Source organism: Papio anubis, chromosome 4 (genome assembly GCF_008728515.1).
Source record: "Papio anubis isolate 15944 chromosome 4, Panubis1.0, whole genome shotgun sequence".
Classification (NCBI taxonomy): Eukaryota; Metazoa; Chordata; class Mammalia; order Primates; family Cercopithecidae; genus Papio; species Papio anubis.
The window spans coordinates 56,382,601-56,396,369 of record NC_044979.1 but is presented as its reverse complement, the minus strand read 5'-3'; the positions used below and the strand labels follow the sequence as shown (position 1 = coordinate 56,396,369).

At 42.2% G+C, this 13,769-nt stretch overlaps 1 protein-coding gene across 5 annotated transcripts in view; it reads right to left on the bottom strand.

Moving 5' to 3' along the window:
• PTPN12 (protein tyrosine phosphatase non-receptor type 12) overlaps positions 1 to 13,428 on the bottom strand; it is a 105,093-nt gene extending 91,665 nt beyond the window's left edge. For 3 of the 5 annotated variants that reach the window (XM_009203558.2, XM_003896407.4, XM_021936134.2), the window contains exon 1: positions 12,982 to 13,428. In XM_009203558.2, coding sequence (XP_009201822.1) covers positions 12,982 to 13,080 — 99 coding nt within the window. In that variant the 5' untranslated portion in view covers positions 13,081 to 13,428. Of the gene's footprint in view, positions 1 to 3,482; positions 3,502 to 12,468; positions 12,551 to 12,981 lie in introns of those variants that run through there. The other 2 variants (XM_009203561.4, XM_009203560.3) reach the window with 2 other exon arrangements.
• Between the last annotated feature and the right edge of the window lie 341 nt (positions 13,429 to 13,769).

The following is a 13,769-nucleotide window of genomic DNA, read 5'->3' as shown; positions in this document are numbered from 1 at the left end:
AATCTATTTACAAATTTATTTATTAATAACATTTATTTACTTAATTCCATTTTTCCATGAGCTTTCTGAAGTCCCCTTGTAGAATCTATTTACTATATTAGATGAATTACAAACAACTAGGTGTAAGTTACAGGACATTTCTAAACTACAAAGTACCTTCCAATCTATTTCTGCTATCCATTATTAACACACATTAATAAATCTTGGGCACAGACAACCAACTGACAGAGTAGGTAGAGAAAGGTGACTAGGCAAATAGAATTTCAAAGGGAGGCACAAAGGCAGGCAGGCAGGCAGGCAGGCAGACACACAGGCGCAAAGACAGACACGCTAATAGACAGGCAAACACAATGAATATAGTAACACATAAATTTTAGATGATTCATGAACTGAAAGAACTATAGTTAGGTTAATTTTAATAATGCAAAATCTACTATGAAGAAAATATGTTAAGTTTTTCAGATAGTGATATATTTCTGACATATGATCACGGAGTAAATCATAGTGACTACTTTGATAAAAATGATCTTTAGGGCCAGGCGCAGTGGCTCACACCTATAATCCCAGCACTTTGGGAGCCAAGATGGAAGGATCACTTTAGGCCAGGAGTCTGAGACCAGCTGAGGCAACATAGTAAGACCTCATCTCTACAAAAAAGTAAAAAAATTAGTAGGGCATGGTGGCATATGCCTGTAGTCCTAGCGACTCAGGAGGGAGGCGAGTGGATCACTTGAGTCCAGGAAGTCAGGGCTGCAGTGAGCTATGATTACACCACTGCACACCAGCCTGTGCGATAAAGCAGGACCCTATCTCTTAAAACACAAAACAAAAAAACACACACAAAAACAAAAAAACAAAACCCCAAACTTTAAAACAGGATTTCCTTGCAAGAAGGTTCCATATTTTAATGTTGGAAAATTATAATTTAAATATTAGGTACCATAAATAAGCAGCTTATAGATAATCTTAATTTTAGTTTGCTAAACAGAAACCTTAAAATTTTGCCTGATGTTTAATGTCTAACTGTAAATGTGAAATAATGCTCTGCCAGAGCCAACAAATGGTTCTCTCAAGTCACAAGGACTCTTTGTGCTTCTTTTTCCTTCTCTGAAAGAAGGTGGGTGGAGTTCATATGGAGCTGAAACCTTAAAATAGTAATTTTTTTTTTCAATTTTGCTTCAGGGATTCTCTACTAGACACTCTTTGGGCTGCCTGCCTAGTTATCAAGCCATCCCTTCCTTTCTCTAAAAAAAGTTCCTTCCTTCCATACACATATGAATAAGCTCACCACCTTATACAACACCCATCTCACTGGCAAGTTGGTTATTTTCTTCAGGAAATTGAAAACAAGATGTAGCAATTCTAGTCATTCTGACCTCTTCCCATAATCTGAGATAAAAGTGAATGAGACAGGTTAGATTACCATAAGGGATGCCTTTATTCAGCACATGCAGGCCGAAACAGTGAAAGTCAAAATGCAGAGAGAGGTAAGAGAAGAGTAAAGCAAGTGTACAGAGAAGCAAAGAGAAGTATCCAAGCAGCCCCAGAGACATGGAAACTAGAAAACCATAGAAAGACACAGCGGCTGGCATGGAGAGAGGAGTCACCGAGGCTCTCTATTTCTTGGTTCTGATGCTTCAACCTGCTCAAGGACAGTATTCCATTTCAATCAATTCTCTCTTCACTTAAGCTACTTTGAGAGTAGGCTGCAACCAAAAATCTATACTGACAGAAAACTTTTTTGGTAATTTTGAGGATATTTATGCTCTACTTTGGGGGGCAGGGGGCGGGGCTTTATTGACTTCTTCCGTAAGACTGAAAATGTTGGCCTAAGCAGCATCATATCATAGAAAAAGCATCTGCTTTCCTAACTTGGGTCTAACCCAGTTCTGCCACCTTTCTATGGCAAGACCTGTAATAAGCTCCTTAATTTCTAAACAGTTTTTATGTTCCTTATAACACTAAAGAGTTTATGACTTCAGGAGTAAAACCAACATACACAATGGGGAAGAAGATGTCTAGAAAAGCTATTCTTCATGGTTTTGTAGCATGTGACCTAGAACTCCTTTCCTTTCTCATGTTGGTTCTGGTCACAGACGCATAGTCTTAAAACCTCTTCAGAGTCATCTTACGGAAAGCTCAATTTGCTGAGGAATCCAAACTAAGCAAGAGACCCACCATTATAAAAAAGCTGCCTTAGTCCTGAAGGCTTTTTAAATGTAATTTCTTTCCACAGGGCACTTTTAACATATCTGATAGATGCCAATGAAAAACACTAATCTAGTCATCTAAGAACTGTGTAAACAGAGAGAGTACAACTTTATATACCTGAAATAAAGTAAAATTACTAGATTTAAGAACATTTACCATGTGACAAGGACTCAATTTTTAAAAGGTCCTACTGTAAGAGCAAACAACTATGCCATAATAATGGAACATCAAAACACTCCTCATCAAAACACTCAGAAACACAGGCCAATTTCAAAATAGCATTTAAGCTGATATTCCTTTGGAAATCCTATATTTGGGTACATTAGATTTGCTTATTTTAGACACACTGACCCTGTCCTTCCCATCTAAAACTCACAGTTCTATCTCTGTTTATCTCCAAGTCTGTGAAAGTGTTGTTGCCTTTTATTCACCTAGTTCACCTGACAAACTCTTCCTTCAAAAACCAGCTCAAGTGTAGCATCTTTGTGGAAATTGTCCATGATCTATTCAGGCAGATTTAGGCTCTCCTGTCTCTCTAGTTTAAATTCCGAATATACTTCCATTGGAGCAATATGTCATCTCAAATTCCTTCAACTACCTTCTATGTACTACGTTAGAAACTTTACATATATTATCTTGTTCTTTCCAGGTATGTATTACAGCCCCAACTTCTCTAGATAATCTGCTCAGAATCACAGCAGGGCCAGGATAGAAATTAAAGACTGTATAGCTCCTAAACTCCTTATCTTCCCACTAGTCTATAAGTTGTAAGGCTTTTGGGACCCAAACCCCTTGAGAAACTAAGAGCTATGAACTTTCTTCCCCCTAAAATGGGCTTACACACAAAAAGTATTACATATAATTTAAAAGGGTTCAAAGATTCCCCTGAAGCCCACCCACTGCCCCCAGGAAAAGTCCTGCTGCTTCTCACAAGTCTCTTCAATTAGTAAACTTCCTGAAGAGAGTGACTGCCATATTTTCAACTGCCAATTCAAAAACACAGTACCTAGGGCATAGTGGGCACTCTGGTATCTCCACAAATACCTTCTGTATGAATGGATAAATGATAGAGACCATGGATGGATGACAGAGACAAATCTTTGCGTTCCTTCAGAGCCTATCAGGGCAGTCACTCAAATGTTGTTAAAATCTCTTTTTAAATGCCGGTTAGATATAAAAAAAGTTATTATAGGAAATGTAGATATTAGCACACTTCTCAAAGCCTCTGACATTAACGTGGTCCACAATATGACTAGGCTTTGTGTACTCACCAAATGTCATCTTGAATTATAATTCCTGTGTAATTATAATCCCCCATACTATTCTCCTGATAGTGAGTTCTCACGAGATCTGATGGTTTTATAAATGTTTGGTAGTTCCTCCGACGTTCATTCTCCTTCCTGTCATCTTGTGAAGAAGGTGCCTTGCTTCCCCTTCGCCTTCCACCAGAATTGTAAGTTTCCTTAGGCCTCCCCAGCCAAGCTCAACTATGAGTCAGTTAAACCTCTTTCCTTTATAAATTCTATGAAGAACTGCCAGTCTCGGGCAGTTCTTCATAGCAGTGTGAAAATGGACTAATACAGTCCACATTCCACTTTCTCCAAAAAAAACTTTTAGGAAGCAACTACTGTTTGCTTCTTATATCTGCCATACGCCAGCCACAGACCCTACAATATTGTATAAATGAAAACAAGATTTTTGTGTGATTTCAGAAGGAAGGAGATAATTGTCAAGATTTGACTGCATGAATCTAAAAAAACTTAAATACTACACGAAATATAAAATGCTGAAAGAGGAGTTCAACTCATATTTGGAAAAGACTAGTGGTTTAGAAATTGCATATCACCTGATTTACCTTATCAAGTTTTCAACTCAAATCTAATGAAAGGCTTTTTTTCTTATGGCATTAAAGATCAAATTTTACAAAGGATTTGAAAAGGTGCTTTAAGATAAACTGTACTAAATTTTTATTCTAGAAAGTGAGAATTAATCACATTTTTGCTTCCAAGTTTTTGGTGAACATGGTGAAGTCATTTTAAATTTTTAGCTTTTTCATCTTCCAAGTACTGGTTTATAAAATAAAAGGGGAGACCATCCTGGCCAACATGGTGAAACCCCATGTCTACTAAAAAAACAAAAATTAGGCCGGGCGCGGTGGCTCAAGCCTGTAATCCCAGCACTTTGGGAGGCCGAGACGGGCGGATCACGAGGTCAGGAGATCGAGACCATCCTGGCTAACATGGTGAAACCCCGTCTCTATTAAGAAATACAAAAAACTAGCCGGGCGAGGTGGCGGGCGTCTGTAGTCCCAGCTACTCGGGAGGCTGGAGGTCGGAGAATGGCGGAACCCGAAAGGCGGAGCTTGCAGTGAGCTGAGATCCGCCACTGCACTCCAAGCCCGGCCAGAGCCAGACCTGCCAAAAAAAAAAAAAAAAAAATTAGCTGGGTGTGGTGGCAGGCTCTGCATCCCAGCTGGAGTACTGAGGCAGGAGAACTGCTTGAACCCAGGAGGCGGAGGTTGCAGTGAGCTGAGATTGCGCCACTGCACTCTAGCCTGGCAACAGAGCAAGACTTTATCTCAAAAATAAATAAATAAAATAAATAAATAAAAGGGAAGCTTTCTGAGGGAAAAAGTATGTTCAACAGTACAACCACAGATAAGCAAGATTTCATTCATTTAGTAGGTATGCTCAAGGACCAGGAATAGCTTACTTCAAAGGGAAGAGAGGATACATACCACAGAGTATAGGAGTTTAACACTGGAAAGTAATGTGACATTATGTTAAGAAGGTTCTGGAATGCCAGGCTAAGCAGTATAGACTTTATCCTATAGACCTGTGATTCTCAACTAGGACCAAAGTTACAAAATTGGGTGAAGCTTCCAGGTGATGTAGAAGCAGCACTTGGATCAGATGTTTTGAATTGACTTTCAAAATATGCATTTAAAATTTCCAATAATTGTAATGGTCATAAAAGGGAACAATGAGTCTTTTAACTTATATTTTTTATAATAAAAATTAAACCATGCTTCCAGTGCAGCCCACATCTCTTGATTGTACAACCAGTATGGTTTCCATTAGCCTACAGATGGTATTTTAGGAAAGTGAATATGATATATTGAATGAACTGGATGAGGAAAGAAACTAGAGGCAAGTAGAGAACAACAGATATCACTTATAATCACTCTCTAAACGTCCACAAATTCACCATTTTTGAAGAGATACCGATGACATGATATCTTGATTTTATTAAGTCCAAAGCCAAAAGTTTAAAAGAAGACATTTTATTAATACTCTAAGACAATATCAACAAAGTATTATCCATGGGGTATAGGATGCACAAGTACAGAAGTTACCTTAAGAAATTGCAGCTAATAAAATCATATTTATTTAAAATATTTGAATTCAATGTAGCTCTTGTATTTTCTTTTTCAGTGGATACTGAAAATACAACTAGAGTTACGTGAATATATCTGTGTAGGAGGGGAAGAAGCAGTTCTCATGGCCGTCTAAAAGACAAACCTTTGGACCACTGAAGAATTCACCTGAAGAATAAATCTGTCTTACAGCATTAAGCTTGTCTACAATGTCTGCACACGCAATGGACATTAGTGCCTATTAAATGCCAAGCACTATATTAAGCAATGGGGATACGGCGATAATTAAGTCCCATTCTCTAGCCTGGGAGGTTTTCAGTCTGGGGAAGACAGAAATGTAAATGTTTACGAATCTAACAAACTGAGTGCTATAGAAACACAGAAGTATTTAACATATGAACAAAAAACCTACATCTATCTAAATGTTAATGTCTTACTTTCAATTTCATCCTTTAAAAATCCTTTTTCCAAGTTAAATGTCAAATATTGATGGAAAAAAGTTAATATATTTTGAAAGTAAATACAGTAAAACATTCTTGAGAACGCTTAAATTTTTAGTTTACTGTCTCAGTGAACCATGTCTGGAGAGTTACTTAAAAGTTCACTTCCACTTCTGAAGTTAGTTAAGATATAAATATGTTTAGATGAATACTCATCGAAGGATGGAAAAGAAAACCATATTACTAAACCAGTGGCACTGGGTAAGCACTAAGATTAGCTCAAATGCAAGGACTGGAAAATATTTCACTCTAGTTTTGAAAGACAAATTACGACATACAAAATCTTATAAGCTAACCACAAGAAGATACCAGTTCACACTCAGTAGGATGCCTATAATCAGAAAGACAGCAACAATATCGGTGAAGATGTAGAGAAACTGGAACCCTCGTGTACTCCTGGTTGAATGTAAAATGTGCAGCAGCTTTGGATAACAGTCTGGCAGTTCCTCAAAATGTTAAACATAGTGTTATCACGTGACTGGGCAATTCCACACTTAGATATATACCCAAGAGAACTGAAAATGTGTCCACACAGAAACTTGTACACAAATGTTCACAGTAGCATTATTCACATTAGTCAAAAAGTAGAAAGAATTCAAATACCCATCAACATGATGAATGGATAAACAAAATGTGGTATCTATACAATAGAATATTATTCAGCCATAAAAAGGCCAAAAGCACTACTGATCAATACTATAACGTGGATGAAACCTGAAATAATGTTAGGTGGAGTCTGTCACAAAACACCACATATTGTATGATTCCATTTATATAAAATGTCCAGAATACTTAAATCTATGGAAACAGAAGGTAGATTTGTGGTTGCTTGGGGCTTGTGGGAAAGCAGCGAGTGACTGCTAATGGGTACAGAAAGCGAAGAAAATGTCCTAAAATTGATTGTGGTGACTGTTGCATAATTTCATCAATGTAATAAAAAACTAGTGAATCATACACTTTAAATGAGTAAATCTTATGGTAGGTACTTATATCTCAATAAAGCTATTATTAATTTTTTTAAACCTGCAAGCCACAACACTGAATAAACAAATGATGAAAATTTTTGTGTTTATCAAGACTGCAACATAGTATCTTTCCAGGCAAAAGAGGATATACACATAGACAAGAAATAATATGAAAAATATTCTCTAGTTCTCTCTTAAAAAAAAAAAAAAAGGCAGTGGGAGGGGCACACTCTCCTTCAACCAGTCTTCCTCTAGCTCCTACTCTCTACTTTCAAAATGTTAAAAAAAAAATGGAAAGACGCTAAACCCACCCTTTACCCTACAATCTGGCTTCTTCCCATACCCCAACCCAAACTGCTTTTTCTAGTCACCAAAGCACTCCTACGTGCCAAATGGAATGGGTACTTTCTCAACCTCACCTTACCGGTCCTCCCAGCATTATTTGACTCTGGTAATAACTCCTTTCTTGAAACTCTCCCTGGCTTTTCTGACATCTCTGGTTCTCCTCCCTCCTTCTTGAACACTCCTTCTCAGGAACAATCACTAGTATATCCTTCTTTTGGCTGTTCTTTTAAGACTGATGTTCTTCAACCTAAAGCTGGTCACTCTATAAGTTTGCTGGAATAAGCTCATTCACTCCCATGATGTCAACTATCTCCTACATGCTTATATGATGATGCCTACATCTTTAACTCCATCCTGTCAGAAATCTTAAGCTCTACATTTTTACTGGATGTCTCAGAGGCAACGCGCAGTTTTCACATGTTGAAAATTAAATGTATCCTCTTCTCCCCTAAACTTCCTCCTACAATGTTGTTTGGTCTCCTCTACTTGTTTCTCCTCCCTCACTCCTTATTCTACCAAATGGTATTCTCTACCTTGGGTGACAGATACCAAGCTAGACATTTTGCAAGTCATAATACTATACTCTTTTCTTCTTTACTACCCCCATCTAATGAATCATTGAGACCCCTTTCTTAATTCTTATCAGATGTGTTATATACTCTATTTCCCCATCTCAGTTCACTTTAGGCCCTCACATCTCACTTCTTCTATTTCGACAGCTTCCAAAATGCCACTCTTCATACTGCCATCAGACTCAACTTTGTAAAACACAAATGATTGTTTACCTTTCTTAAACGACTCAGCAGTGCTCCAGAAGCCCAGACTAATGATTCTCACCTTTTCTACCAGAACCTATCTGAGTAAGTGAAGGTTCAGAGTACAACTCAAGGAGCAGGCTGGAGAAGGTGAGGGTGGGGGAATGACGCTGGAGTGGGCCAGCATGTCTATTTTCTTAACACCTCCATACTTTCTCCATGACTCTAGGAGTTACAATGCAGACTGTCCAGAATTGCTATTATCGGTCTGTAGAATAAAATCTAAGTATAGTATAGACATAAGAACCTTCACAAAAAGACCTCAAACTTTCCCAGCATCACCTTTATCATTTACCATGTATTAGCTCACTGGTTCTCAAAGTATGGTCCAGGACCACCTCCCCAACCCCCAGTCATCAGAGGGAGTCTGTGTGGAGTAAAACCTAGGTCTGTGAAACATGAATGTGCACCACTCTACTTTATACATTTATCTCTCAGTTTGTAAATACTAAAAGTAGAGATAATTGAGATCAAATTCTGATCAGCCACAAATTAGCTATTTGCTAATTTATTAGCAAAATTAGCATGTTTTCAACATGCAAATAACCATCTAGGAAACAAAGTTCTATACAGTCTGGGTACCTTAGTTGTCTCCTCTTTAACAGTATGGGGCACAACCAAGGCCAGTAATAGACACTCACAGAATAGTTAATGACAGGTGGAAAATTTCTATCCTCAATAGTAATCAAGAAATTCAAGTTAAAACAAGATACCAGTTTTCAACCATCAAATAAAGATCAAGAAAATTATAATATGAACACTCATACATTACTGACAGTTCTATAAACTGACAAAACTTTTCAAGTTTATGAACATGTATTAAATGTTTATATACTTCTGCCCAGTACTCCCGGGAAGCTATCTTATGCAACAGTGAAAAATGTAAAAGTTTCGCAAAAATTTTAATCACAAAATTATTATATGTAACAGCAGAAAGTAGAATGACCTAAATACTCAACCACAAAGAAATGGAATTAAGATATAAAATAGTCACCAAGTAGTAGGCCAGCTATGGTGGCTCACATCTGTAACCCCAGCACTTTGAGGCTGAGGCAGGAATTAGAAACCAGCCTGGGCAACATGAGGAAACCCTGTCTCTACAAAAAATACAAAAATCAGCAGGGCTTGGTGGGGCGGGCCTGTAGTCCCAGCTACTCTGGAGGTTGAGGTGGGATCCCACAGAGGCTGTCGCTGCAGTGAGCCAGGATCGCAACCATACACTTCAGCCTGGGTGACAGAGTGAGACCCCATCTCAAAAACAGAACAAAACAACAAAACAAAACAAAACAAAATATTAACAGACGTAGCCTTTAAATGATAGGACTATAGGACGGCTGGATAGAGCAAAAAGAGCATTGTCACCAGAGTCAGGCAAGTGGAGTATTCATTTGAACTGTGGTCTAAGTGTAAAGCATTATTATTATTCTATTAATTTCCAAATTTGGAATAAACATTATTTTATAATGGAATAGTTATATCAGCCACATTAACTCTAAGGCTCAGTCATAAAATGTTAAGATTTTAAAATGCATTTTTAATCAACATCAGAATTTAAGAATAATAGTTAGAATCTATAAGTTAATCTTTTTTTTCTCTTTCCATGCCAGGGGAACATAGTTCCTCTCCAGCCTTCCAGTCAGGGGAAAAAGCAACACCAACTACCAGCTGCCTTAATTACAGCTATTGCTTATCAAGTCAGGAAATAAAAAAAAAAAAACAAGCCCTATAAAAGAATAGCCTTAGTCATCAAATCTCCAGTGAAGAATCACCTAGCTATACCTAGGTATCACGGAAGAAAAAGGAAACTCATTCAGTCTTTGAAAAATGAACTCTCGGTGGCGCATGCCTGTAATTCTAGCACTTTGGGAGACTGAGGCGGCAGATCACAAAGTCAGTCAGATCAAAGTTCAAGACCAGTCTGGCCAATACCATGAAACCCCATCTCTACTAAAAATACAAAAATTAGCCAGGCGTGGTGGCATGCGCCTGTAATCTCAGCTACTCAGGAGGCTGAGGCAGGAGAATCGCTTGAACCTGGGAGGTGGAGGTTGCAGTGAGAGGAGATTGCACCACTGCACTCCAACCTGGGCAACAGAGCGAGACTCCATCTGAAAAAGAAAAGAAAAGAAAAGAAAAGAAAAGAAAAAAGAAAAGAAAAGAAAAGAAAAGAAAAGAAAAGAAAAGAAAAGAAAAGAAAAGAAAAGAAAAGAAAAGAAAAGAAAGAAGGAAGGAAGGAAGGAAGGAAGGAAGGAAGGAAGGAAGGAAGAAAGAAAGAAAGAAAGAAAGAAATGAACTCTCCAATAGGAATCCCTGACTCATCCCCAAAGCATGAACCCTAAGGCTACTTCTCCAATACAGGAGTTCAGAGGCTGGGCACCTGTCCTGATGGCCCGCATCACCAAACAATGCTCCTCCCTGTCGGTATATGCCTAGGGATAACAAGGTGACTAGCATGCAAACAAGAAATGACCAGGGACCACACCATCTCTTCTTCCATAACCAAAATAAGATGGTAAAAAACTAGTTTTAGGCCCGGCACAGTGGCTCACGCCTGTAATCCCAGCACTTTGGGAGGCCAAGGCAGGTGGATCACTTGAGATGAGGAGTTTGAGACCAGCCTGCAAATATGGCAAAACCCCATCTCTACTAAAAATACAAAAATTAGCTGGGCGTGGTAGCTTGCGCCTGTAGTCCCAGCTACTTGGGAGGCGGAGGCAGGAGAATCGTTTGACTCTGGGAGGCAGAGGTTGCAGTGAGCTGAGATTGCACCACTGCACTCCAGCCTAGGCTACAGAGCGCAGAGCAAGACTCGTCTCAAAAACAAAAACAAAAAAAGCTAGTTTTAAACGCCTTAAATATTCAAAGTATTTTCTTCTACTTTCGCTAGAAAGTAGTAAAAAGGGGACTGCATCCAGTTGCTGTAAATGACACCATTCAAAAGATACTAAGACAATAAAAGTTCAATAGTAAAAAAGGAAAATACCCTCTTTTCCTTAACCCTTTCAGATCAAAAAGTAATTTTTCAAAAATACATAGGCTAAATATCAAGAGCAAATGTTTAAATATAAGCAATATTTTTATTTTTAATAAGGAATAAGTTAGATTATTTAACTTATATTTTCAATCTTCAAAAGATACTGAGAAAACTTTACTTCCATCCTCAATTATTGGTCTGGGGAGGCGGGAATCACAAAGCTCAACGATACTAGTATAATATTGTGTAAGGTCAAGGACCTATTTTATAAGCAGTTAAAAATTTAACGCTAAGCTTTACTGGACCGGTCTCTTTAAAACGTGAAAAAGTATTCACTACTAAGTCATATCACCTCCACCATAAAAACTACTGTACTTTTTAAATAAAAAATAAAAACTAGCCAATGTCTGCTGCCCATTCATTTTACAGATATTAACTGTGTATCCTTTTCATAATCAGGTTTCAGAGTTAAGTGATTATTCTTGGAGGTGTACCTTACCCAGGATAAAAATTTTCCCTAGCTGATTTCCCCTTCCCAACCCCCGCCAAGACTAAGGAGCAACCACTTCCCAAAGTCCCACTTCCTTTTCCATTCCCCAGACCTACAGGGTTTCCAACGCCCCAGTCTTGCGCAATATCCGTAGGAGCAGCAGCCGCAACCACCGCCTCCTAAGCCGGGAAACAACCCTAGAGGGAACATTGTCCAGCAGAAAAATAAAAGGGGCGGGGGTTGGGGGGGTGGGTAACATAGGAAGTGGACTTCTGGTCCCACGCCTTCGGATCTGACCCCCTCATAGTGAGCTAGAGCAATAGTGTATCTAGAGCAGTTTCATGAACAAGACTTTTAACCTTCACCTCCTCTCAAGCCTGCCTGCACAAGCAGAGGGCGGAAAGTGGGGGGTGGCGGAGGCGGGGGGAGGGGGGCGCTGGGAAGGTTATCTCCCAGTTCAGGGCTTCGGCCCGTAGCGACGCCTCCGCCCCACCAGGACTATTGTTCCCAAGTTCCCCACCCCCACCCCGGATAGGAAGTGATAGTCACATCCCCTTCGCCTTCGGCAATATCCCCTGGGGAGTCCGAAGTCGGTTTCCTTCAGGATAATCCCCCCACCCACACTTATCCCCGGAACCGGACCCCAAGATCACCTTAAACCTAGGTCTCAGGAGAGGAGAAGCGGGACGCGGGTAAATGGAAATTAGGTAAACCCATGAGATTCCTTATGGACAATCCTTTCCCAAGCGTTGGAGATCATGATTGCGACCCCAGAAACGGCAGAAGTCCTACCTTGCCCGCTTTGAGACCATCTAAAGCAAAGGGATCCCAGGAGTTAGTGCCAACCTCAATTCCCCCCGTTCCTCTGTCAGCCACGATCTGCACTCCTCCCGGTCACAGCCAGATACCCTGCCTCGACCCTCCTGGGAGGAGCGGACTGGGCGGGGAGATGTGGAAACGCGAGCACCCCCCGGCCTGCACCTCACTAGTCTCCGGCTCCCGGCCGGGTAAACAATAGGTGGTCGCGAGCCGCGGTGCAGGCTGCAGGCTCGGCCGCGCGGCCGCTCCCTTCGCGTCCCGGGCGCCCGCGCGGGGGTCGCGAACATGGGAGAATAAAGGAGGCCACGGCGGGAGGCGCTCTCGATTCCCGCCGGCTTCCAAGACCACCCGGCCCACCGGGCTGGTGCGCGCCCCCTCCGCCCCTTTCCTCACAGAGGTACACAAAGCACTGGCGGCCCGGCCGGGAGAGGCGGCGATGGGCTCCGGCGCCGGCGAGACAAGGCGACAGCGAGGGGAGAGACTCACCATGAAGTCCCGAGCGAAGTTGTCCTCCCCATTGTGGTCAGGACTCTTCATGGCCTGGACCCTCTGGATGAATTTCCTCAGGATCTCCACTTGCTCCATCCTCCCGCGTCCCCCCGGCTGCGGTCGCTTGCCCCCCCGCCGCCCGCCCGCCCGGCGCAGAGCCCGCTCCGTCTTCCCCAGCTCGTTTCCCCAGCACGTCCCTCCCTCCCGACCCCCGCCAAGCCCCGCGGCTCCCTCCTCCTCCCCACTGCCCTAGGCGGCGGCTGCGGCGGCACCGGCTGGGCTCCCGACACCACAACTTCCAGGAGCAGCCGCCGCTCTCCCACAGTACCAGGCGAGCCGCTGCGGCTAGCGCCAACCCCAACCCCCAGCTTGCTCCATCCTCCTTCCCCGCCCTCCTCCTCCGTCGGAGACGCCGCCGCCGCCGCCGCCGCCGCCTCAGGAACACAGCTAGCTCTCCGCTCGCCCTGCCCCCCCCCCCCCGGTTCTTCCCCCCCCCCCCCCCCCGCCAGCAGCCGCAGCCGCAGCCGCCTCTCCCCACGGGCGCGTCCCCGCCGCCACCCAGATGCGCGGCCTCGCGCTGCGGCTCCGCCCCAAGCGCCGCGCCTGCTGATCCATCCCCGCCCGCCTCCCGGCCACGCCCCCAAGCCCGCCCTGCCGGCCCCAGCCCCGCTTGGAGTGGCTGGAAGGCACTTCAGCGGGCGGCCTGGAGACCTGACTCCACTTCCGGGGCGTGGCCCCGTTCAGGGATCTCAGAGGTCGGAGTAGCGTCGGGAGGAGAGTTTGGT